The sequence below is a fragment of the Diorhabda carinulata genome, chromosome 2 (genome assembly GCF_026250575.1).
Source record: "Diorhabda carinulata isolate Delta chromosome 2, icDioCari1.1, whole genome shotgun sequence".
Taxonomy (NCBI): domain Eukaryota; kingdom Metazoa; phylum Arthropoda; class Insecta; order Coleoptera; family Chrysomelidae; genus Diorhabda; species Diorhabda carinulata.
Window position 1 is genome coordinate 25,386,761 of NC_079461.1, and position 24,173 is coordinate 25,410,933.

Sequence of the window (24,173 nt, forward strand, 5' to 3'; positions counted from 1 at the left end):
AGTAATAGTTGAATTAAAGAAATAACTTGTTTATTTTATTATACTTGTATTTTCTAAAATAAATATTCATCATTATAAAAATGTATTAAATTCACGAACTTTACACCGGAAAAATGTGAAAACCCACCTGGGAAAACCGGAAGAAAGACGAGAGTTTGATTTTCCATTTTTATTAGACATCCAGACAAGGTGATTAGTATGATCAAATTCCGTGCCTCCTTTGTCTTTTGAAATATCTAAGTTACATTTTTTTTTAAATGAAGCATCCTATATTTTATTGTCATGTGTTCTAGAAAATTATAATGAATTTTTCATAAAAATTGTTCAATACCCTGTACAATGTAAGAGAAATTCAAGAATAAAGATCTTTTACCACCAAAGCATTCGAATAATAGCACAAATTCTGTAAAATTATTAATTTCGTTAATATGCATTGAATCTGATACAAGGTAAATCAAAATACCAATACAATATTTTTTCGTTTTTTTTAAATGAATGTATTTTATATGAGTATCGAAAAGTAGTATTAATATACTTCTTTTTTATCATGCATACCTTATGCCTAAAATTATTAGTTCTAGAAATATTTTGATGTTTCTGTGCGAAACAATGATTATATACCTATATCTTATCCTCAATTATGAGTTAACTATGATATATTTGTCAACAACTGATAATCCTTCAAATTTTCACATTGATATTTGAAAGGATAAAGGAGGCACTGAACTTTATCAGACTAATCAATCACCCTCATAGATCACTGGATTGGTGAAAACCATGTTGAAGTCTACCATAGGATGAAATAAAAAAGGTATACTTATCACTTTGTATTCTTTTTCATAATTTCACCTCCACAAATACACAGATTCTTTAAAAATGACATTTTATCTATAAAGTAAAAGTAAATTTCAAGTTCGAAATAGATACATATAATTTTAATTAAACAATATATATATACAGTAACAGATACAATAAAACAGACTTTGTAAAAGTGGATTTGTTTAACACTAGATTTAAACATCATTCAACTAACAATTTTACGTTTAAAACGAATATAGATATCAAAATCCTAATATGCGTGATTTTTGATAAATAGACCAGCATCTCCAGCCTTTCCTTCTACGCTACCAGCTACATATTTACCCATAGAAGCTTCACCATTAGCCTATAAAATTATACAATAAATCAGTTATTTCAAACATAATTATCATTAACTTTTTGTTTCTTACAGAAGCAACTTGTAATTTTAAATTGAAAAAATAGGAAAATGTATAGCTAAATTTAGTAATGGTTGGTTTGTTAGCAAAATTTTCCAAGATTTATGAACACATATGAATACTTTTCGTTCCTATGTAGAACATATAAATTTGCTAAAGTGTAAATAGTTTGTTTTGCGGCCTAGTGCTAACAAAACTTTAAAATAAACACTACCATTCGCCAAAATCATAATATTACCCACAAAGAGTGTTCCGCAACTATTGAAACATTATTCTCACGAGTACAAGAAAAAGAAACGTTCCAAGCTGCATAATAGTCCATTTCAAAGTATTGAAAAAGTTCCAAAAAACGGGAATAAGTTGAAGACCAGGCCAGAGCCTGACACAAATTCGAAACTAATTTATACTTCCAGGTTTCTTATGTACTTTGTTATTGCCAAGATTTAAGGCCCCGAGTGTCTGTAAATCAGCTTCTGTTAATCCTAGTACAATTACAGATTGCTATAAATTGTTTAGACTACAAAGACCAGTCATAGTTGCACGTAATATTCTCATATCAATCCAGATGTTGTTTAGATCCAAGGTATTGTGGCTTGACAACATAATAGCCTCTTACAAGCTCACAATTTACATGACCTATGAGAATCGAAGTATAACCAGCACATTCAAGCTGTAATTGATGATCTCCTTTTATAGTTCATAGTTGATTGAGGGTGGCCAAGGGGCCGTCGTGCCCCACTTGACTTTACCAAAGGCTAATGTGCTTTGAGAAGCCGATCATGCACTAACGGCATTCTGGATTATCCGTGATGCCCATGTGTGGAGATGGCAGTGTCCGGTTAGAAGTCCGGACACTAGTCGGATTTTGTGCTTATTTAGTTGGGGCATTTATTTGGTGTGAGACCCACAAAGTCCAAAGTCCATCTATATGTGCCTTCGATTGTTTCATGCCAGGTCTCTCTACCCATCTCTGCCTACCTCGCCTTGCGAATATACCGTTGAGAGACGCTTTTAGCCATACCAAGGATGGTTATAGGCCCATCGGCGAGTTTGCCGATCCCAGCCTGGCGAGTGAGGCCGCCTCGTCACTGCCTTTGTTACCCAAGTGACCGAGCTTCCAAACGAGCTAGATCTTGCAGCCTTCAAGAGATTTTGCAGGACTGTTTTGCACTCTAGCACTAGCCTGAAGCACACCTTTTCAGCCGCTATGGCTTGTGTGGTAGCTCTACTGTCTAAGCAGATTGAGATTAGTGTGTCGATTGAGTATCGCGCGTTCGCTTTCCATCACAGCTATTACCTCGGCTTGGAAGACGGTAGCGTGTTACCCAAGCGAAAAAAGATTCGCTTATTTTAGAGTGTCCTCCAGCCAAGCCATTACTTCTGGAGCCTTCTATGTGCTCCATTATTCAATATACCGGATTTGGAGTCACCATTCCAATGATCCCGCTCAGTGATGTGTGCATCTAATCCCTTATTAAATTATATTTTTATAGCTTCTGTTATAAATTTCTTGTTAAACCTCTGTAGTTATTAAAATACTGGTTTAACTTAACGTTAATTGTTATTAATCTCTAATAGTGCTTCTGTATAGTAATTATTCGCTCAAATTTATTGCAATATTATTACGATTAAAAATTGAAATTATGGGTAGTGTATAATTGTAAGATCTTAAAACTTACCACAAACAAATATCTTTCTGGCTTTATCATTAATGTTAATCAACTCACCTTCGCACGTTTTAATAATTCCTGTTGTCCAGCTTGGACATTTTCATCTTTTCCTTGCCATGCTCTAAGGACTGAAGCTTGGAGAGCACGGCCGTAGCTAAAGGTGAGCGTCCAGGGTTTCTTTCCGGGGAACCTATAATAATCAAATAACATCAGTAATGTCAACTATATGTAAATATTAGAAACATTCAAAATTTTATAATGATGGTCTTTAATTTTGTAATGTTATATTTATAATATTCAGTCAATGATACACTTTGAAATAGAAAGATAAACACAGAATGCACAGAATTTTTGCTATAAATTTCAGGCTGATTATTTAAGTTGGATAAGGGTCAGAGGAATATGATGTTACAACTCAAGCTAGTTCTACTATATGGGATTTGGTTGAGTGGATTAGAGGTGCAAAAAGTTACTATCATAATAATATGATAATGAATTAAAACATTGTAATGGTTAGTGTTTTCATGCCATTTCATTTATGAACTTCTTGATCGTAGAGATTTTAATTTATATAAATTTTGTCTATTATAAGTCCTAATTATGCTACTTTCCAAATTTTGTTACGCGAATCCTCTGAAAACGGATGAAGTCTACAGATACATACTTATTAATAGCGTTTAAGTTAACTGTAGCTTCTTCTTCAGACTGTCCTCCAGACAAAAATGTTACTCCAGGCACAGCAGCAGGAACTCTGCGTTGGAAAGCCGTAACTGTAGCTTCTGCTACTTGTTCAGGAGTAGCTTTGTTTGGACAAGCTTGACCAGCTGTAACCATATTTGGTTTTAAAAGGGTACCTTCCAGGAAAACATTGTGATCAGCAAGAGCCTAAAAATTTTATGTAATTATAATGAACATAAATATATGTTTAGTTTACACATTATACCTTGTAAACGTAAGATAAAACAGTTTCAGTTGTCTTTTGACAAGTTAAAATATCATGGTCACCATCAGGTAAAATTTCTGGTTCCACAATGGGAACAATTCTGTTAGCCTGGCAGATTGAAGCATAACGGGCTAATACATTCGCGTTTTCAATTAATGATTGAATAGATGGTGTATTTGGGGAGATTTTCAAAACGCAACGCCATTTAGCAAAATGGCATCCATCTTTTTTATATTGAGCACATCGTTTAGCCAAATCGTCCAAACCTGAAAAATGAAAATTAGTAATTTTTTTTGTGACGAAATGTTTTTTATTAATAACATTGTTGACAAAACTCTCGCACATGCCATATATTCCAAACTACAAATATAATACAACTACTTCCCTCTATTTACAGTTAGTATAGTTAGTATAACAATCACAAACTATGTACCAGGTTGTGTTTTACACCGTTGCATCTTTTTTCAATTTGCCTGTCCATAAAATTTACTATCACTAAAACTACTATATAAACCATGAAAACCATTTTTAATAGCACACAATTCACATCATTCACCAATCACTCCAGTTTTTGTGCAATGTGCATACTTCCACATCAAAACTTAGTATTAACTAATATTAAGAAAATATATTTTCATTTTATTATCAGAAAAAAGTTCATAAAGAACAAAATGACTGCCATATCTTATGTGGATATCAAGACTCATCAGTATCTGAAGTTAGCCGACTAAATCAAAGTCCTCAGACATGGTCGATTTTTCAATAAGTTCAATGTTTTTTACAATAAATAGTAATTTCTGGTTTTTTACCTACTAGGAGTTTATCAAAGGTAAAATACATTCAGGGCTGCTAATAAAAACTGCCAGTTCTTTGGAATAGATGAGGGAACTGCAATACATTATATACAACTATCAAGAAAATGTGTACCTTAACTACCCGAATAACATTCACAGTGAAAGAAGTTTGTGCCTTGCATCATACAAACTTTGGGTTCATAATAGTAAACCAATAAAAATGTAAAAATATAAGTAAGAAATAATAAATAATCAATTCATCAAAAAGTTGCACCACATATCTAGCAATGCATCTGGATTGAAAATGACTGAATATATAAGGATTATAGGTCACATACAAAAAAGTTTTGAGAAGGATATTGGAGTAGTTTAAGTTTAGCCTTTACAATACTAACTCTACTTGGTACAGTCCGAATGAAATTATTTCAATAAATATTCTATGTTTAGTAAGATATCTCAACTTTGCAGATTAGTATACTACAAATGACTCAATTGACTTCTTTAGGACTAGAAAAATACTAAATAACGTGCTTAAGTTGATCTTTATAAATTTCAATAAGCAGACAATTGCTACTTTGTAAATTTATTATTCGGGGTTAATCTAAGAATCAATTGTTAAAGAGTGCTGTGTATGTATATGTATATATAGTTTTGTGATCTCGTATACACTGTGTCCCCCTTTTTTGTTGCGATACTGGAGAGCCCAGTGTTCATAACTGATCCATTAATCCCACTCCTTTTAAAATATCTAGAATGTGTGATGGCTTTAATTGCCAGAGATCTCCATCTTCTATTTCAAGCGCCCCAGGTGTAGTGCTCTGGAGTTCTTTAGAGTTTCACACTTCGAGATAATGTGGATAGAGGTTTCATCCTCTGTGTTACAAAATCTGCACGCCGCATTATCTGCTAGGTCTAGCGTCTTCAGGTGTTTGTTGAAGCGACAGTACCCTGTTAGTATTCATAGATTGTTCTTACTTAGGTTGACACATTCAGCAGATCTACTCTGGTTATAGTTTCCCAGAAGAGTCTTTGCCTATCTAAGCCCCTGTAGGTTGTCCCAATAATTGATTTTGCTCCTATCTACCTTCTTTTCCAGTACTTTTTCCATATTCTGTAGCTGATACCACAGCAGGGTTCGGGTCCCATGAAAGGCTTGTCTGTCCCCGCTTTAGCGAGCTTATCAGCTATTTTATTTCCCTTCGTTCCAGTGTGTACCTGAATCCATTGTAGGGTAATTTTATTTTTTTTGCCTAATTCGTTTAATTTTTCAAGGCAATTCCAAACTTGTTTGGATTTTATGATATTGGAGCTTAGAGCTTCAATGACTGCTTGACTATCCGACAGGATGATGATCTTCTGTTTGCGATAGTTCCTCTCTAGATTGAACTGACCAAATTTTTCAATTGCATAGATTTCTGCTTGAAAAATGCTTGGTGCGCTGTCCTGACTTTCAGAGTGTTTGGTTCTGTTTTTGATCCGTTTCTCTGTCACGCTTTTCAGTACTATGTAGAGAGGGGGAGATTTAGAATCACTTCTGGCAGAGCTGTTGGGCAAGATTTCATGTCCCCAGTTGCACAAAAGCAAGCCAGTCTTTGCACTTTTGAGAGATTGTTCCTCGTGGTAATCAGACTAGTTCTAGTACCCCAAACCACTGCCCCATATGTAAGGATTGGTCTAAGAGTGCTGTGTAATATTTCCAAAACATCTATCTCCATCAGAAACTACTAGTTATATTTTAATAAAACCAACCAAATGACAAGACTCAACCGGAGATAACCCCAGTAGTTAGTTATTGTAATGTTACCATTACTGTGATATTTTTGAAAATAGTGACTTTGTATTTGTCAAAATGAGATTATTTGTTATAATGTTAGTTAGTAAATCTTATCTCAAATAAAACCTTAGTGATGCTTAACATTCAATTACATTTTTTTAATGGAGAGGTACCGTTAAATTGTAATATATGTTACCATTAATTTGAAATTTTTGATTACATCACTCATAAAATAAAATAATAAAATACAAAATTTTTTTTTTCAATTCTTTGATCAATATTTATCGAGAAAAAAATTATTGAAAATTTTGAAGGTAGTTTAAACATTTCAGTAATATTGTCATATTGCGTGACTTCATAGGTATAAAATAAACACTGAACATATGATTCAAAGTAAATACGACAGTTATTCTCTCGGTTATTCTAAAATAAGTGTTATTATTAATCTTTGATTAATCTGAAAAATGGTATATAAATCCGGTTTTGTACCAGAATGTAAAAATACCACGATTAAAACACTTGATAAATTTTTTTTCTTGATACAAAGAAATTCGAATATACTACAACAAAAATGGTTTGAAAGTGTTGGTCGTTTTGACGATCCTGCGAGATGTAGTTATTTTTGTTGCTAGGATCATTTTAATGTAAGTAAGATTCTAATTTAACTTATTTTAATATTTTATAGTAATTAAGTTTACTATGCTTTTAATTTTTAACGTGATTATGTAATAATATAAGAACTTAACCTATAAAAGTATTATTCACTTTATTCTTATGTACGAGTATAAACAAATGTTTTATTAAACGTAACTAATAAATAAAAACACTATTACAATAGCACATTCCACGTTGCCGGCAACGATAACTTCGTGTTCATCAAGCAGATAACTGCTCAATGTTTTTTAACCTATGACGTCACAACTAAAAACCAATGAGAATCATTTTCTTATGTAATTAAAAATTTGAAATTCTTGCGATTTTCAATAAAATATTTAGATGTAAATTCTTCACTTTTAAATAAATATTTTACTTTCTGACTTTATTTCATATCAAGAACTTATAAAATAAACCAAAAAATAAATATTTCTCAAAAAATGCTCTTGAAAATATTTCTTTCACATAATTATATTTGGCAGTTAAAATTAATTTACCTTGAGTGGTACATTCATTGTTACTTCCAAAAAGTGGTACAACGCCAGTGTCGACCTTAATTCCGGGAATTATTCCTTTTTTATTCAAAAGTTCTGGGAAAGGAGTACCATCATCAGCTTTTTGGTAGACAGTTTCGTGGAAAAAGATTACACCAGAAATGTTATCGGCCAGTGACTTGTCGGTGGTAAGAAGTAGTTGTCTATAAGAACAAAAATAATTTATAAATATATAAATTCAATAGTAGATTTATATTGTAGTATTTGATAAAAACCGTTAATCTACAGTAAAATTATGAAGTAACTGCAAGTTATAAATAAACTTAGCACTTGTAACAAGGAAGTTTTTCTATAATATACAATTTATATATTTGAAAAAGTCGAAGAAATCTAATATTATCAGCATTTTAATGAATTTAAACAAGCTTTAGTAATATTTTTGTGTTCTCTAAAGATTAATTTCTTTAAAAAGTCTAATAATTAGTATAATCTATAATTATTTTTGGAATAGAATTATTAAATAGGGAAGTATGGTTTGTTATAGTTGCACATGGGATAGAAGGAAGAAAAAGATTCATTTTTATGAAAATGTCATGAAAGGTAGATGTAATTCATGGAAGACCCTAAACGAAATAGTAGAGTCGGTAATCATAACGAAGAATTTTATATTATATCATAATAAATACATAATTCAAAGGAAATATTCATAAACTACGGGATCCGACAGAGGTTGTCCTGCTTGATATACCAAGCGATTAGGATATTAAACAAAGTAAGAATTGAAAGACAAATAATATAATAATTTTGTTATTCTTTATTTTGAAATATATCAATTTTTCTAAAAACAATTCGTTATAATCAAAAATGTTTGTTTAATTTTATCTTAATGCAATTTGATGAACAATATTTTTAGTCAATTCTTCAAGTTTGTGATACCTTCTTTTTTAAATACCCTTGGTTTGTTGGAATTTCCAATCACAAGTGGTTACAACTTGTCGCCTGTCGAACTGCGGCAAAACAGGACGCTCAATATTTCTTTCGATAACTTGCTTCCTTTGCATGAGCCTTTCTTCTTCAGGTAGGACTTCCGCAGAGACTGCCGATACATTAAAGCTCTCTCTTCAGCATTGAAGCGGCCTTTTGGATGGTAATCTTTCAACAAATGAGGAATTTTTTTTAATCACTTTTTTCTTCGAGTCAATACTTGCAGCCTCTCCACAAATTTTGTGTTATTCAATCTAGCAGCAATTTCTTTTGCTTTGCTACAATAAAATCAGCTGCTCGGCATTTCGTGAAAATTGCAAAACTTTTGATTTATCTCGTGGTTCTCATTTTGACGCATCTTTCTTCTACGATCATCCGAGAAACTATCTCAACAACGCTAGCTCGATTTTTTACAATAGTGGTTACAGTAGCAGTTTCGATGTCAAAATTCTCAAAAATTTTCCTGTAACTCATACCCCGGTCAACAAAGTCGATAATCTGGTTTTTCTTGTCGACGGTTAAATCATTCGGAGTCTTTCGTTTAATGAGCTTGAAATATTGACATAATGACAACAAAATATGGAGAGACAAGCGTAGGATACTTCGGCTCACACTACACTGTACACTTGTCATTGTTTATGGTAATTTGTATAAGTTGAGAAGTCAAAGGAATCATTTTTATGGCGAAGAAATTGTACAACATACAAGATAGAGAGGTGTACAACTTAGACAAAAATTCTCCCATGAGTCAATGTAATTCATTTGGTTCTATCAAAATGCGTACAACATAAAGAGGTTTCACTGTATATAATATCAAAACACAGCGTATACAAAAATTGAATGCATTGAATAAATACATACACAAAATGAATGAAATGAATGCATAAATGCATATACAAAAATTCATTCAAGTCGATTCAGCAGTTTACTTGCAGTATAGATAAATAACCTAGATACCGACTGCAGCGCCATCTTCCGGGCTTATTTGTGAATCTAAATCATCCTCGAATCCACTTGAACACACACAAATAAATTCATTCAAATCGTTCCAGCCGTTTAAGAGTCAACATACGTACAGAAGAATTAACCAGAATACAGCCAAATCGAAATAATACGTCAATAATTGATTATTTAAAAGTAAAATGCTATAAACTAAAGGAATCATAATAACAAACTAAATACAAATTATAAATCATAAATTGAAAGAAAAAGACAGGATAGAGGGAGTTAAAGCTGCGAAAGAGAAATGTTGAGTATTAAATATATCTAACAAAATTATAAACAGAACAGAGTAGTGAGAAAATTATCTGAGGAAAATAACTTGAATACTAAAGATGTAGATGATTATGAAAATTATAAATTATTAAGAAATGAGTGTCAATGAAAGTTACTAAAAAAAATCTTAGATAATATGACAATACTACACAAACAATTTGCAAGAGACAGATAAATCGACAGAAACCAAAAATATGCTGATAATGGTTTTTAGGAATTTAGGTGAAGGGTCCTTTTTTGTTAAACGCTTATCAAAACAACAAAATTTTTTTGTGCACTCAAGCAATCATGAAACCGGTACAACCTAACAAAATACCAAAAAAACTTTTAAAAATTACTTCAAAATACGGGGTGACCCTAATTTTATTCTCCGCAGTGTAGTTTAGAAATTTTGGCGAAAAACACATTTTTCAACATTTTAAATAGTTTTCAAAATGAATTTTCCAATTTTGTGGTGACAGCCGTTGTCAATAAATAACTGCTTAACTTTTACACTGTTATATATATATATATATATATATATTGCTATGTCAACAAAACAAAATGACAAGTTTCTCTATTAATATCAAAACGATTTTATTATTTTGTATAAAAATTGGCACCAGAACCAAATTCAAATTTTATAAAAATGAATAGCAATCTTAACTATGAATATTTATTACTTGGCATATAAGAACATACCAGGAACACGTGATATCTATAGAATTTTGTTAGAAATATTGAAATTAAAAATATTGCATACATAATTTTTCACTAAGTATATGACAAATATATGCCGATAGCCTTTTATCCCTCTAACCTTAATCCAACGGTTATCCACTACCGTTTGATGAACTTTTTCGATGATATCGCTGGTTGGAGCCGTTTTTTGGACGTCCCGAACGCTCGTCGTCGGTGAAACCATGAATTCAGTTGCCCAAACTTATACGTTCGTAAGTGATGGTAGATACCCTCCCTCTATACACAGTGTCAAACTCCTCTTTAATTTAGATAGGCGACTCGATTATACGATTGTCCAACAGAAACTAGGCGTCCAAAATTTTAGTGAGTCCCTGAACGAATGTGCAAATATATTATTTCTGAACATATATTAGTAACGGCTGACATCTTCAGATTGACATTGCAAAAATTTTCAGACAACCCTTGTATACAGTACTTAGATCTCTAGTTATAATGGGCTTATACCAAAGATCTATTTCTATTGCACAATCAATAGTCTGTTCACGTCTCTGATTCTGAATGAGTTTAGAGACCGGTCGCATGCCCACTTTCAAAATTGTTACACTCTGTTCGCTCGATTCTGAATACTTTGTGTTTTTTGTATATTTTATTAACAATAAGAATATTTCCAGTTATTTTTTTCAATCGTGCTAGGTTTTGTTATACATTAACACTAATAGTATAATTGGAATAGTTATGGTTTTGTTATGTTTTTTATTATTTCCTTAATAACTTTTTGTACTGTTGGTACATATCTGGATGGATCTACTTACACGGTGTGGTTCGATACATATCATGGGTCATGTATTATTCGTCGAAGTATTTTGGATTGAGGTCTGTAGATGATAAGATACGTTAGATTTTGAAGCATAGTCCCAAAGTTCGACTCCATAGACCCATATAGGTTTCATGATCGTTTTGTGAATTAAGACTTTGTTTTCTAAGGAGCTTTAGGTTTTATCCCAGCCAATACAGTTCCTTTGTCAAGTTGTTTTCTCTTTTTACTGATAAATTTCCAACTGAGTCTCTGTCTTCTTGTTGTATTTATGTATTGATTAATGTGACTATTTGGCATGCATCCTTTCGAATCGTGAATGTTATGAGTACTTCGATATTTTTGGATGTACTTGTAGGTTTTCATGAGTAAAAACGATGGTGGTGCAACTGTCAAATAATCGGACTTTTCTGCGTCGCTTTTGGTTTAAGTGGTTATATGAGTCAGATAGGATTCCATAATCGAGAAATTTGTTTTTTTGTATTGCAGTCCCTTGTCAAATGCTTGACTTAGATCTAGGAATACGGTAGAGTAGTATTCTTTATTTTATAAAGTCCTGTTTATTAATTGGGTCTATGAACTTTTAATATTGTTGAATACAGTTTCGTTCATTTCATTACTGATTACTAATCAATAGCAGTTCTCGAGTTTTTGTTAGGACTAAAAGTTCGGGTCGGTTGCTCATGCACTATGCCTCGTTTAGTATTGTAAAGATTTAACAGACAAATGAGAAAAATATATAACAGTAGTGAGAAGTCTATAGGTAATCGTTTGCGGTTAATAAAAGCAAAAGCCAGTTATTCGCGTATTTTTACCATCCTGAATTGGTTATCAACTGATTCGGACTCGATTCTGAATGTGAACAGCAACCAAAAAAAAATATTATTTTATTTGTAAGTGTAATTTTCTTTAATCTATTCCATTTTATTCAATCTATAAACCGAGATCCCAGTTTTTCACACTTTTATTACATTTGAACTCTAGGTCAACAAAACTAATAATGTTAATAAAATTAGCGTGGTTAGAAAATCGATGTTGATTCTTTGATTGAATTGTACCGTTAGGATTTTCACCTGCCTATAAATGTAAATTTTGAGAATTAATAAAACCGTATCGTGTGAAACCAGCTTCACCAGTAAACAGTGCCCACTTCGAACAATTATTATAGTTTTTTTTTTGTTTTTATTCGATAAGTTGTAGGCTAAGTATCTAAATTTTTCTACATTTCAATTTTTTCCTTATGTAAGTAACACGATGTTCGACTTCGATGCAGTTTAAAACCTTTTCACTGCGACATCCTTCTATAGTCGGGCCAGTGAAGCTTTCCCGGCTTTGCTAAGAATCAAATGAATAACTGGTACGGAGTCAGTCGGAGAGATGTCGCTAGGATCGAATTTTGTTGTCAAATTTTTATACAGAGTGGCAGATCTATCCGTGTAATGTAATCTTTGTTAGTAGGTCTAGACGAATGTTCGCTTGCGGACCGTCCCTATAGTCGGGCGTAAGTTTTTCAACATTTGACTGCTGCCACTCACTAAACTAGTCCCATAAACGCATTCTAATGTATTTCAGAAATTATGGATATAGTAATACTAGCAGTGAAAAAGTTAATTAGAAATATTTGTTTGTGTTTTCATATCTCCTGTAAGTATTTTCAATAAATAATTACAATTTGTGCTAATTTTCTTCCGAATGTCTCTTTATGGCGAACGGTTTCCTTGGCATGTACAACTTTCTAAAAATCTATATATCTCCTAAACTGTAAATTTCATCGAGTTAAAGAAAGAGTATCTTTTTTTGAAAAATCGATTGAAAAATTCGTTTTTGCTATCTTTAGATTGTACAGATTGCTCATGTAAAAGTTATGGATTGTTAACCCCTGGCCTTCAGATAGTATTGTATAATTATTTATTCCGTTCAACACATCATCCATTAAAAATTTTCGAACGTATAATTTAGAAAATATACTTAAATATAAGTTCTGATTTCACAACATTAAAGGCTTATAACTCAGGGGTAGTTTTAGAAAATTTTCACGTCATCAACTACTGAATTTTTTGCATCAAGTACCGGAACACTCTGTATAAATATTTAGTTACTATACGGAAGTCTTCGTTCTTTGTGTTCATATAAATGTGAATCAGTTATTGCGACATGAAGTGTGTGAGGCAATTAAATTTTATTTTGCATTTAAAATAATGTTTTACGTTCACAATTCACCTTTTGACATACGAATACGTTTGTTCCGACCTTTTATCACTATAAAAAGACCTCATTAGAAGTTACAAATGTAAACAAACACCAAGCAATTCAATTTAATCTTTAGAAACTTTAATTTTCGACAAAAAAACGGCGGATTATTTTGAAAATGTAGACACTTATTTAACAGAATATTTTAAACCACTTTAAATAGTGAGATAAATTCAAAAGAGAGCTGTTAGATATTTTCTCGGACTAAACAGCAGGGCGCACGGCAGAAACTTTTTTAAAAGTTTAAAAATTCTTACTCTTCCTTCTTTATTCATCTTTGAATCCGTTTACCTATTACGCAAGCACGCTTCTCCAATTTCAGAAAGATAGTGATTCCACTTAAGAACGCGGAATACGACCTTTACCTACATACTCCACGTTCAGAATTAGTTGAGGGCTCAATATTTTACAATGCAAAAAAATGCATAATCATTTGCGAATTGAAATTTGAGGGCATATTTACTGGAAAGTGCCTTCTACTCACGACTTTTATTCTAATAATAATATTTAATTCCAGGCATGCTGCATTCGAATGCTCCTCTTCAATATACTCCCCTCGCCACACATCTTCCCTTACGTTTTTTTCATTGATCGAAGTAGTGTTAGAATTCTTTATGGGTTCGGGCCTTTTTCAAAGGAGATATCTTACTTTTGAAGAGAGGGAAGCGGTGAATAATAAGACTAATTATTGTCAGAAAGGCGAGAAAGTAGATTCAGAAGTGTATTGAACACAAAAAGTCCAACTCGAAAGTGTTGGTATGGTCTTTTTCAGCATAGATTTTACCCTCTGGAAATTTTGTAACTGCCAAAGTATATGAAAGAAATTGTATTAGATCTATGAAGTCTATTCTGAAGATTGGGAAGCAAACTCCGGATTCAGTATTTCATAATTTGATGCCAAATTTCAAAAACAAAAATTAGGAAAGCGAGCCAACTAGGTGCCGATTCAGTTATATAATATGTGTGTAATAATAACTATTTTTCCATAGAGGAAAGTGAAAATAATTATATTAAAACAAACAGTTTGTACGGATTTTTTGTTCGTAAATAATTTGTTGCCCATAAGAGGTCGTACCTGTATTTGCGGCGATTCTCTTCGGTATTTTCAACACCAATGTCGGCTAATCGTTTTCCCATAGTTGCTACCGATTCGTCGGCTGCGAGGATACCTTTGCCTGGAGCGACAATTGCCGAAGCAATTTTCTTGAGTTCATCTTGAGTGGCCTGATCGGGGTAATTCCAAGAGGTAGTCATATCGATAATTGCTGGCAGACTGTAAAATAGTAACAAATTACTTAAATCATTATATTACCAACAATATTTGGATAATCTTTATTATAGTGTTTATTTTTTGTTGCAAAATCTATTTTTAAACATATTGATAACATACCAAATTGCATTACTTGACCTTTAAATTAAGTTGTGCAATCGCCAGAATTGAATATCTGCTATATAATTAAAACTAGCATTTATTAATGAAGAATTATTACAGGTTATAGAGGTTTATCCCAAACGTATAGAGACTATCTTCGTATTAATGCATTGATGTCTATCATTCGAGGAGTAATATACTTAAAAGTAACCACTGCTTTCTCTACATAAACCCTTATGTTTGAGCAACTTTAGTGACATTTATCGAAACCTAGTATAGTTCTTCCAATATCAACTGCAGAAGACATTTATGCGAGGAACAATTAATATTTCCTAAAAATGCACGGCACTCATACCAAATTGAGAAATGAAAAATAATGTTTACTGCCCGTATAAAATTCGATAAATATCTAAAAAACCGTCAGTCCACGTGGACTCATCATCTCCACAATTTACCAATGAAAACATCGAATTGTAAATATAAATGCATTTCTATTGGCCGAAGATCCCGGAAGGCGTATGTACACAATTTCTTCGAAGTAATCCTGACAGACAGCCTGCGATAAGCAGTGGTGTGGCTTGGTGAGATTCATTTCCTTCATAAATTTCTTTCAATAAATAAAAATATGGCATTCTTTAAACCAAGCAGGAATGAAGACAATGAAACTGCATAGCTGTATATTCGAGTGTTTAGAAAAGGAAAATATTCGGCAATATAAGGAAAACAGGGTTGTGACATTAGAAGTCATACAGCAAAAGATGTAGCAGATTATCCAGAATACAATTATACCAGTTTAGAAACATTGCGTCAAGTTTTTTTAGCATGCGGTTTTAAATACAAAAAACTGGCGACAAGATTATTTGCGTCAGATAAAAGACTACCGAAGTTCTAATAATCACAAATTTTATCTAGATGAAACAAGGTTTGACAGTATGTAGTAAATTTCGGTTGAGTTGACAATACTAAAAAATGAATGGGCCAAGCGAAAAGCATTATAATAGTTCACGCTGGAAGCAAAGACGGTATCGTCCCTAATGTTTTATTAATATCTGCTGAAAAAATTAAACACTGTGCACCTGATTCTCATGAAAATATGACAGCAGAATTATTTGAAAAGTGGTAAAAATCAGCTTTTACTTAACATTCCACCACAGTCAGTAATCGTTATGGACAACGCATCCTACCACTCGCAGCAACTCCTTAAGATACCAAATAGTAGTAGTAACAAAATGTTATCAAATAAGAAGATGAGTATGTGGTATCACCCACTTTACAACCCTTCATAATTCAATCAAATGATGATTCTAGTTCAGATGATTCTGACAATCATTCCTATTTATAAAGATACTTTAAAATTGAAATGTTTTTTTCTTTTGTTTTATTTGCAAAGAATTTATTTTCCTTTATGGTTTTTGCTTTGAAATGTTTTCCAGAAAAAAAACGAATGGTGTACAAAAAAGGCTCAGTTCACGTCTGGTACCCTGTTTAAACAAAACTCCCTTACAGGCAGGTACATTTTACACGTCTTTCTACGTTTTGTAATTCATTATTCAGTTGTAGCAAGTTAACGAGGTATAATATTGATTTTTTCTAAGTTCCAAGTAAAACTACAATTAAGTGCATTTTTTTAAGTCACAAATGCACAAATCATATTATATTCTTCCTGCTAAATAATGTCTACTCTAGCTTAAGCAGCACTGCAACAACTTTTTGTGATTTTTCTAAGGCTTTCGATTGTGTTAATCATAATATTTTAATCAATAAATTGGAGTACTACGATTTCAGGGGAACACCTCTCGCATGAATCAAGTGATACCTTACTAACAGAAATCAGCTTGTAAGGGTTGATACTACGATGTCTTCTTGCAAGCCAATATAATGTGGAGTGTCCCAAGGCTCAGTACTAGGCCTTATTTTGTTTCTCCTGTTTATAACCGATATCAGTAATAAAATACTAGTATGTCTTTTTGCAAACAATACTAGTTTCTCTTGGAGCAGCCCTGATATCACGGCACTTCATAGGACCATATCTAGAGACCTAATCACCCTTAAATCATGGATTCTAATCTTCTCTGTCTCAACCTTTCTAAAACTAAAGTTTTTTCATATAAAAAAATTCTTAGAGCTTGTTGCGGTCCATTCCTTAAAAAGGAAGTTACATATTGCAGCCTTATCTAAAAAATATCTAAAGAACTTAACTTATCCATCTCCTTAACAGTCTATTATGCTCTTATTGAGTCGCATCTCCAATACGCCCTTCCGTTCTGTCGTACGTGTGGTGCGACTCAATTTAAGCGAATCTTCAAACTGCAAAAGACAGCTGTTAAATATTTACTCGGACTAAACAGCAGGGACTGCTAAAACTTCTGACTCTTTCTTAGAATCCGTTTGCCTAATTCGTAAGCACGCTTCTCCAATTTCAGAAAGTACGTTGCACGGCTATCCACTTAGGAACACGGAGCATGACCTTTACCTACCTACTCCACGTTCAAACTTAGTTAACGCTCAATATTTTACAATGCAAAAAAATACACAATCACTTGCCAATTGAAATCAAATCGATATCATCTTTTCCCGCACTCCGCAATAATTTGACGATGACTTCTAATAATTATATTTAATTCCGGGCATGCTGCATACTGTTTTAATTTTTGCTATGGACTTATATACTAATTATTACCTATTACTATTACCTATAGTTTTGTTACTCATTGTGGTTTTATTCTGTATATTGAAATTTTATTTTATTTGTTTCATCTTTATTTAGTTACTTTTATGTTTTTTATTTTTGACAAGCTTTTGTCTACACTTTGTAACAATTTTTTGACAATAAAGCATTTCTCTTTCTTTCTCATTCACGACATGAAGTTTTATTTTATAGTTGAGAATTATTTTTTTTATATTATTTAATTATTCCAGTTTGGATGCTCTCTGAGGGAGGTTTTGAAGGCTACCTACCATCAGAAAAATGACATTGAATCACACTCGGAAGAAGAGTAGGGACAATTCCAATCTTCGGATCCTTTAATATCTGTGAGTAGGAAAGCAAGTCACTCAAATTGAATGCATAATTCAGATGAAAAATGACTCAATATAATTTTCATATGTATCTTAATCAATTCAATTTTATAAATTTTATTATTTTGAAGTTAATTTTTATTTCTTGACCAAAAAAGCTCAATTTGTATTCAAAGATCAATTATATATTGTTTTTTAAGCGATCAACTAAGAGTTTTCTTTAAAAAGGATTACTTTTGTCCACTTCGACTATATGTGTTTCCCAATTCTACTGTAACAGTTCGGCAAGAATGGTTACAAACTTATTTAACAAAACTTTTCCATACGCTATCGCCCTGGAAGCTACGGTTTCTTAGAAAAGCGGTGCTGTTGTTTAGTGGCCGTCATATAACGATTGTCTTTATGGTGACAAAACTGATATCTCAGTTTCTTTACTTAGTGGACAACGGACGATTTTGAAGCATTATTAGTATATTTCGATCATGAAGAGTCATCGAAAAACGAAAAAATCGTTTGAACGAGAGGGTGATGTTTAAAAATTACGATACTTTGAGAGCATTTCAAAATTTTTGGAGAAAGTTTGGGGAGGACCCCACTTCTAAATATTTACCTTGAGTTTTTTACAAATACTTGAAACATTAATCTTGGCGAAGAAAAGGAATTAAATAGGGAACATTTTCGTGCCATGATTTTTTACGACTTTCAACGTGGATTCAACCAACAGCAGTATGCCGATAAACTCTTTCCGACTTTTCGTGATGAAGCACCATCTTGAGCTGGTTTCCCGTGAAGGTTGTCCAAAATCGGCTGTTGTGCCAGAAAACATCGATGCTATGCACAAACTGATTTACTAGATCTTTATGTCGCATACATTCAATATTCCATGACCATTTGACTTTATCAAATCAAATCAAAAAGATTTATCTGCGTTGGATACCGCATAATTTGACTATCACTAAATACAAACCTAGAAAATGCTAAAAAATTAAATCGTGGCGGTTCAGAAGACGTCAATAAGATTGGCGACTTATAATGGATCTATGCATTAGAACCCGAAACTAAACAACAATCTAGTGTAAGGGCGAGCCCAATCTAACAAAAGTTGTTCTTGCAAGAAGCACTTCGAAGCAAATGGTCGCTTGTTTTTTCGGAATAATTGGATATGTCTCCACCGTTTAATTAGAGCAACGTAGAACGGTCAATTCTAATGGTACACCAACATTTGTTTACCAAAATTGTTCGAAAAAATCATGGAAACCAATCGCAGAAGACGAATCATTTTCTACCAGGACAATGCGATCACACATCAGTTCAAACAAAAAGGTTTTTGAACAGTCAAAAAATCGAGTTGATGGGTCATCCGCCGTATGATTTTTTCTTATTCCCGCACATCAAAAATAAATTGCGAGGTCAACGTTTTCTACACCTGAAGAAGCGGTTGATGCGGTCAAATCGCATGTTTTGGTGGTACCTCAATCGGACTGGAGAAATGCCTCGACGATTAGTTCAAACAAATGCAAAAATTTATTGATCTTGATGAATATTCTGAGAAAAATAAAGCCATATTCAATTAAAAATATTTGTATTTATTTGTCTATCTCAAAACTTAAGTAGCAACCCTCTTATAAGCAACCAATTGAATAATACTAAATCTTTATATTAGAACAATTTACACATTAATTCATTATTGACATTGTGTACTCACCCGAATTAAACCACAAACTAATTCTAATAAAATAAAAAATGGTATTTATACTCATAATCAATTTATTATTATACAATATATGAACTTTGATCCTGGACCATGTTACATTAAAATAATATTTACTGATAACAAAGTATAAATACTGTTTTGATAATAATACCTATACTTATTTTTATTGGCCACATATTAATAATGTAGATAAGAAAATTTTGGAGACGATTAAAGCAGACAGAATAAATTTAAATGGAGTTTGTATATAGGTATTTATCTATTTATACATATTAAACAATAAGATTTTTATTATTGACTAAAATCATAAGAATATTCCACATTGCATGAAATATAAATTTCAATGTAATAGTGCTAAAAGTGTAAAGAGTAACTACATAAAAATCTTATATAAAATTTATGTTATTTATATAGGAAAACTTTTGACAGACAGCGTCGATCGAAATCGTAGATCTTCTATAAAGCATAAAGTATACAACAGAGACCAAGGATTATTGAAAATATATTTCTACTAGTGATAGAAAACAAAATTCTACAAGGCATTATGAGGGGCTATATATTCTGTCTCAATTATTGTTTTGTCTGCAATCGAATAATAGGTTTCAAAAAAACAATAAATAGAAAAACGATCTACCTAATATACAACTATTAAATTGTATTAGATCAAGAAATGTAACTAACCATGAACATTATTAAGACGTGTGATTAATACAGTATCATCTTGATTCCTCAATACAAATAGGAGATAGAAAAAGATGGATCTTATATTGAAAATCAAAACTATATAAAGACGTAAGAATTTGGATACATCCAATATTGCAAAAATTATAGTTACTTTGTAACAACGTTAACCTCAAAATATTGCAGTATAGTTACACCACCAGACAACTAATAAAATGATGGTAAATAAAGCTCACGCGCAGCTTGTTCATTAAAGAGCATAGTGAAATGTGAAATTCATATCTCAGATGGGAAATATATAGTTATGAAGACATGGTTCTTGGGTTAAGAATACCCATTATTGGGTTTTGTGTATGAAGCACATGATTGCAAAATTATATTAATGCAACTGCCAACTTCAAGGTAACCTAATATAATTGAACCAATGCCATGGTCATTTTGGATAATTTTAGAAGTTTTTATGTTGATTCTTTGATGGTGCACAGAAAATTCACATATATTTGAATGAAAAAATTAAATTATTTTTCCTGCATAAAGGTTAAATAAAGCGCGATTGTCATTTGCTAAAAACCAGTGATATAAAGTATTATAAATGAAGTTTTAACATTTTCAGATTTTATCAAGTCTTGTAAAAATATAACTCATAAACATATATTAAGCAATAAGCTTATAGTAACAAGAAAACCTTTGATCAATATATTCAGTTAAGAATATTTTCATTTTATAACATTTGATATGATAATTTTTAATAAATCAATAATTTACATAATTGTTTTTTATACCAAAAACGGTTTAAATTCTCTGCTGTATATCTAATGCACACCCCTTTATCAGCTATGAATACTGAATAATGACTGAAATCTACTTTCTCTATTAGCTCTTTCGTAATGATTTTATTATTTTATTGCAAATGATATTTTCTTTTTTTGTATGCAATGAAAGTGTAATACTATTTTACACTAAATAATATTATGAAATTATGTAGTGAGGTTATGTTATTTTTACTAATATTGCACAACTATTTAATAGATTGATTCATTCAAGAGTGAATTCAATCCTGTTGTGATATTTAATATTTGACAAAAACTTTATATGGATTAGTTACTAGAAGCATATTAGATGAAAAAGCTTTTAACATTCTAAAACATCCAATAATAGTTGCTGACATGATATCTAGATTTTTTTTGTTTACAGAACATTTTTACAATGATGGAAAAAGTAATTTTGTAATAATTAGTGAATTTGTTACTTTTAGTGCAATCACAATAAATAATTAAAATTACAATTACTAATTTTGCTAGATTGATCACAAAGCTAAAACTTTTTTTTTAATTAATCCTTATAGACATTGATACTATTATTTATTAGTTATACATTGTTGTTATACAATAATGTTCACATGTATTTATGTTTCTATTAGGGGTGGATTGGTATAGAAAAATCTGAAAACGATAGTGAAAGTAGTGCCAAACAAGTTGGAAATAAGATACATGAAGGATACTTTACTTTCTTTATGCATGTTATTAGTCTATAGTGTGACATCTTCAAATATTACCTCTTTAATTTGATGGAATATACTTTCAACAGAGCTCCTCTATTGGCAGAGACAATAAGCCTCATTAGTTATAGATAATAGATCACTGGGTTTTATTAACCACTATTCAATACTAGAGAAAGGTGTTGCAAGTGTTTCAAAAGAGAAAAAGAGGTTATGTTTAAAATGATTTTGAAATGGAAACTTGAGCCAAATAAGGACAAGTGTTTTCATTATATCCTTAAATGCTGACTGCATAGTAAGAAAGTAGTGAAAATGTGCTCATGAAAATTGGTGTATGAGGAATCGAAGCACATGAATTCAACAACATTGATAAAGACGATTGAAAAAGCATCCCATATCATTTTTCAAAATTTATCCATGAGGCACTGTGAACATAATTGTTCATATAATTTGAAAAATAATAACATTATCATTTACCAGTAATAAAGAGACACAAACTATCCACCAAGTAGTATCATGAAATTTTTACGCAATTAAAAGAAATAGTGGAAGTTCTACTGAATGATATTTGGTATTGGGCCAAGTAATTGAAGCTTCTGTATGATGAAGAAAAACTTCTCACTCTATTTAAACAAATAGCTCACATTTGAAGTGTTAATCAGTCATATAAAATTTAAACCTACACAAGTTGAATGAAGACAAACCTTATCATAAACATTTGCAAATTTTGAAAATGAATTGTTTTTTAAGGTGGGCCAATTGCTTTGGACCAGTGCTGTGTTTTGAGGAAATTATGTTTAAATTGCACAGGAGAACATAAAAAACACAACTATCATTATTGGGCAAACCGAATAAACATACCTTTAAAATGAATTGAGTGCAACCTGATTATATTTCAATTGGGATACCAACATATTGACTAACAAAAGTGGTTTCAACAGAACACTTCATCCTTTCTCTTGAAATGTTTGGACATATCTCAAAGAAGTGTTTCCGAGTAGATGAATTGCACTGATTTCAACCCATTACATTTTTATGAAGAAATCAAAAGAGTAAGTTCTATGTTTTTTTAAAGAATTTTATCAAAAGATGAAATAATACACATAATTCAGAAAGTTTTACAAAATATTAAAATTTGAAGTGAAAATTTCGTTATTTAATTTTTCCCCCGATACAATGATTGATAAAAAACAAATTAAGTGTTGCTTCCCGCCCCAATAAATTACACTAATTAGGTTGATAAACTCATAAAATGCACACTTATAATACACCTATATCAAATCATCAATATTTGGAAATGACCACTTCGCATTGATCAGAATTTAAAATAATTATTAAAATTCAGCATCGTTATATACGATACAGCAATTTTCGCAAGGAAGACTAAAATTTGTTTAAATCATCTCTTAGGTAATATGATGTAAGTAACCCTTTTCTTCTTTAATAGCGAACAATTGAAATAGTTTTTTATAAATGAAAGTAACTGACAATTATTTGAATTTCTTTATTATTTTTCAAAAATTCTAAGATAAATTACTTACCGTTAAAAATTTAATTCACACCTCTTGTCTTATTCAGAAAACGAATGAAACTGATACAAAGGACGTTTTAAGGACACTAAAGTCAAAAATATATCTCACTTATTTTTTTTTCTACAGAATATTCGATGATTTCTCTATCGAAACGAATGAAAGAGAAAGACACGAATAGTTACGTTCCTGACGTGGAGAGCCCTTGAAATTACGATCATTCTCTGTTTTGATATAAGCGTTTATTCGCCAGGTTGCCACATTGTAATATCTTGATACGATTAAGTAACATCATTTTGAAATGAGCAAAGAATTTACTTCAACATACTATAACTTTTAAAAATTAGTATCAAACTTTATTGTATTCTCTTATTTCATATATATGGGATTCTTATGAGCACTTTGATGTAATTAATTCAAACAGTTGTCCATGCTATTGTGACATTGATGTATTTTATAAATACAGTTATTTATAGATTTTCTAAGGAACGACAAATAACCACAGTCAAACTAAACAAAAAAAATCACATCAATATCAATTGATCCCGTTTATCTAATATCAAAAATATTAAATTTTCTTTAGTAGAATTAATAAACAAAAGAAGTAAATATTATGCAGTGAAATTGGTTATTTATATTTGCTCGGATCAATTATGTATATGATGATACGATGTATTTGATTCAAATTTTTTTATTAGTCTTACTGTGATTATAAAGTAAACGTGACATCCTCGCATGACCACACCTATTCCATTGACAAAGAAAACTAGTAATATGATTTGTATGTGTAGGTAATCCTATCTCTATGGTG

The 24,173-nt window shown here is 31.5% G+C and overlaps 1 protein-coding gene across 1 annotated transcript; it reads right to left on the reverse strand.

Moving 5' to 3' along the window:
* Positions 1-816: 816 nt before the first annotated feature.
* Positions 817-24,130, reverse strand: LOC130904255 (fructose-bisphosphate aldolase-like). The gene is made up of 8 exons (XM_057816920.1): positions 24,067-24,130; positions 23,375-23,695; positions 14,626-14,823; positions 7,550-7,749; positions 3,831-4,096; positions 3,552-3,772; positions 2,945-3,077; positions 817-1,165 (listed from the first exon to the last, which is right to left on the reverse strand). Exons 3-8 carry the CDS (start codon positions 14,802-14,804, stop codon positions 1,070-1,072), a joined length of 1,095 nt encoding a protein of 364 aa, XP_057672903.1. The 5' UTR covers positions 14,805-14,823; positions 23,375-23,695; positions 24,067-24,130; the 3' UTR covers positions 817-1,069.
* Between the last annotated feature and the right edge of the window lie 43 nt (positions 24,131-24,173).

Bases quoted from the DNA above. Each gene is read 5' to 3' on its own strand.
- LOC130904255 (XM_057816920.1), bottom strand. From the start codon at position 14,804: ATGACTACCTCTTGGAATTACCCCGATCAGGCCACTCAAGATGAACTC. The intron at 4,097-7,549 runs GTAAATTAATTT...TTCATTTTTCAG, and splicing joins CAATGAATGTACCACTCAAG to GTTTGGACGATTTGGCTAAA. The intron at 1,166-2,944 runs GTGAGTTGATTA...ATAATTTTATAG, and splicing joins AATTATTAAAACGTGCGAAG to GCTAATGGTGAAGCTTCTAT.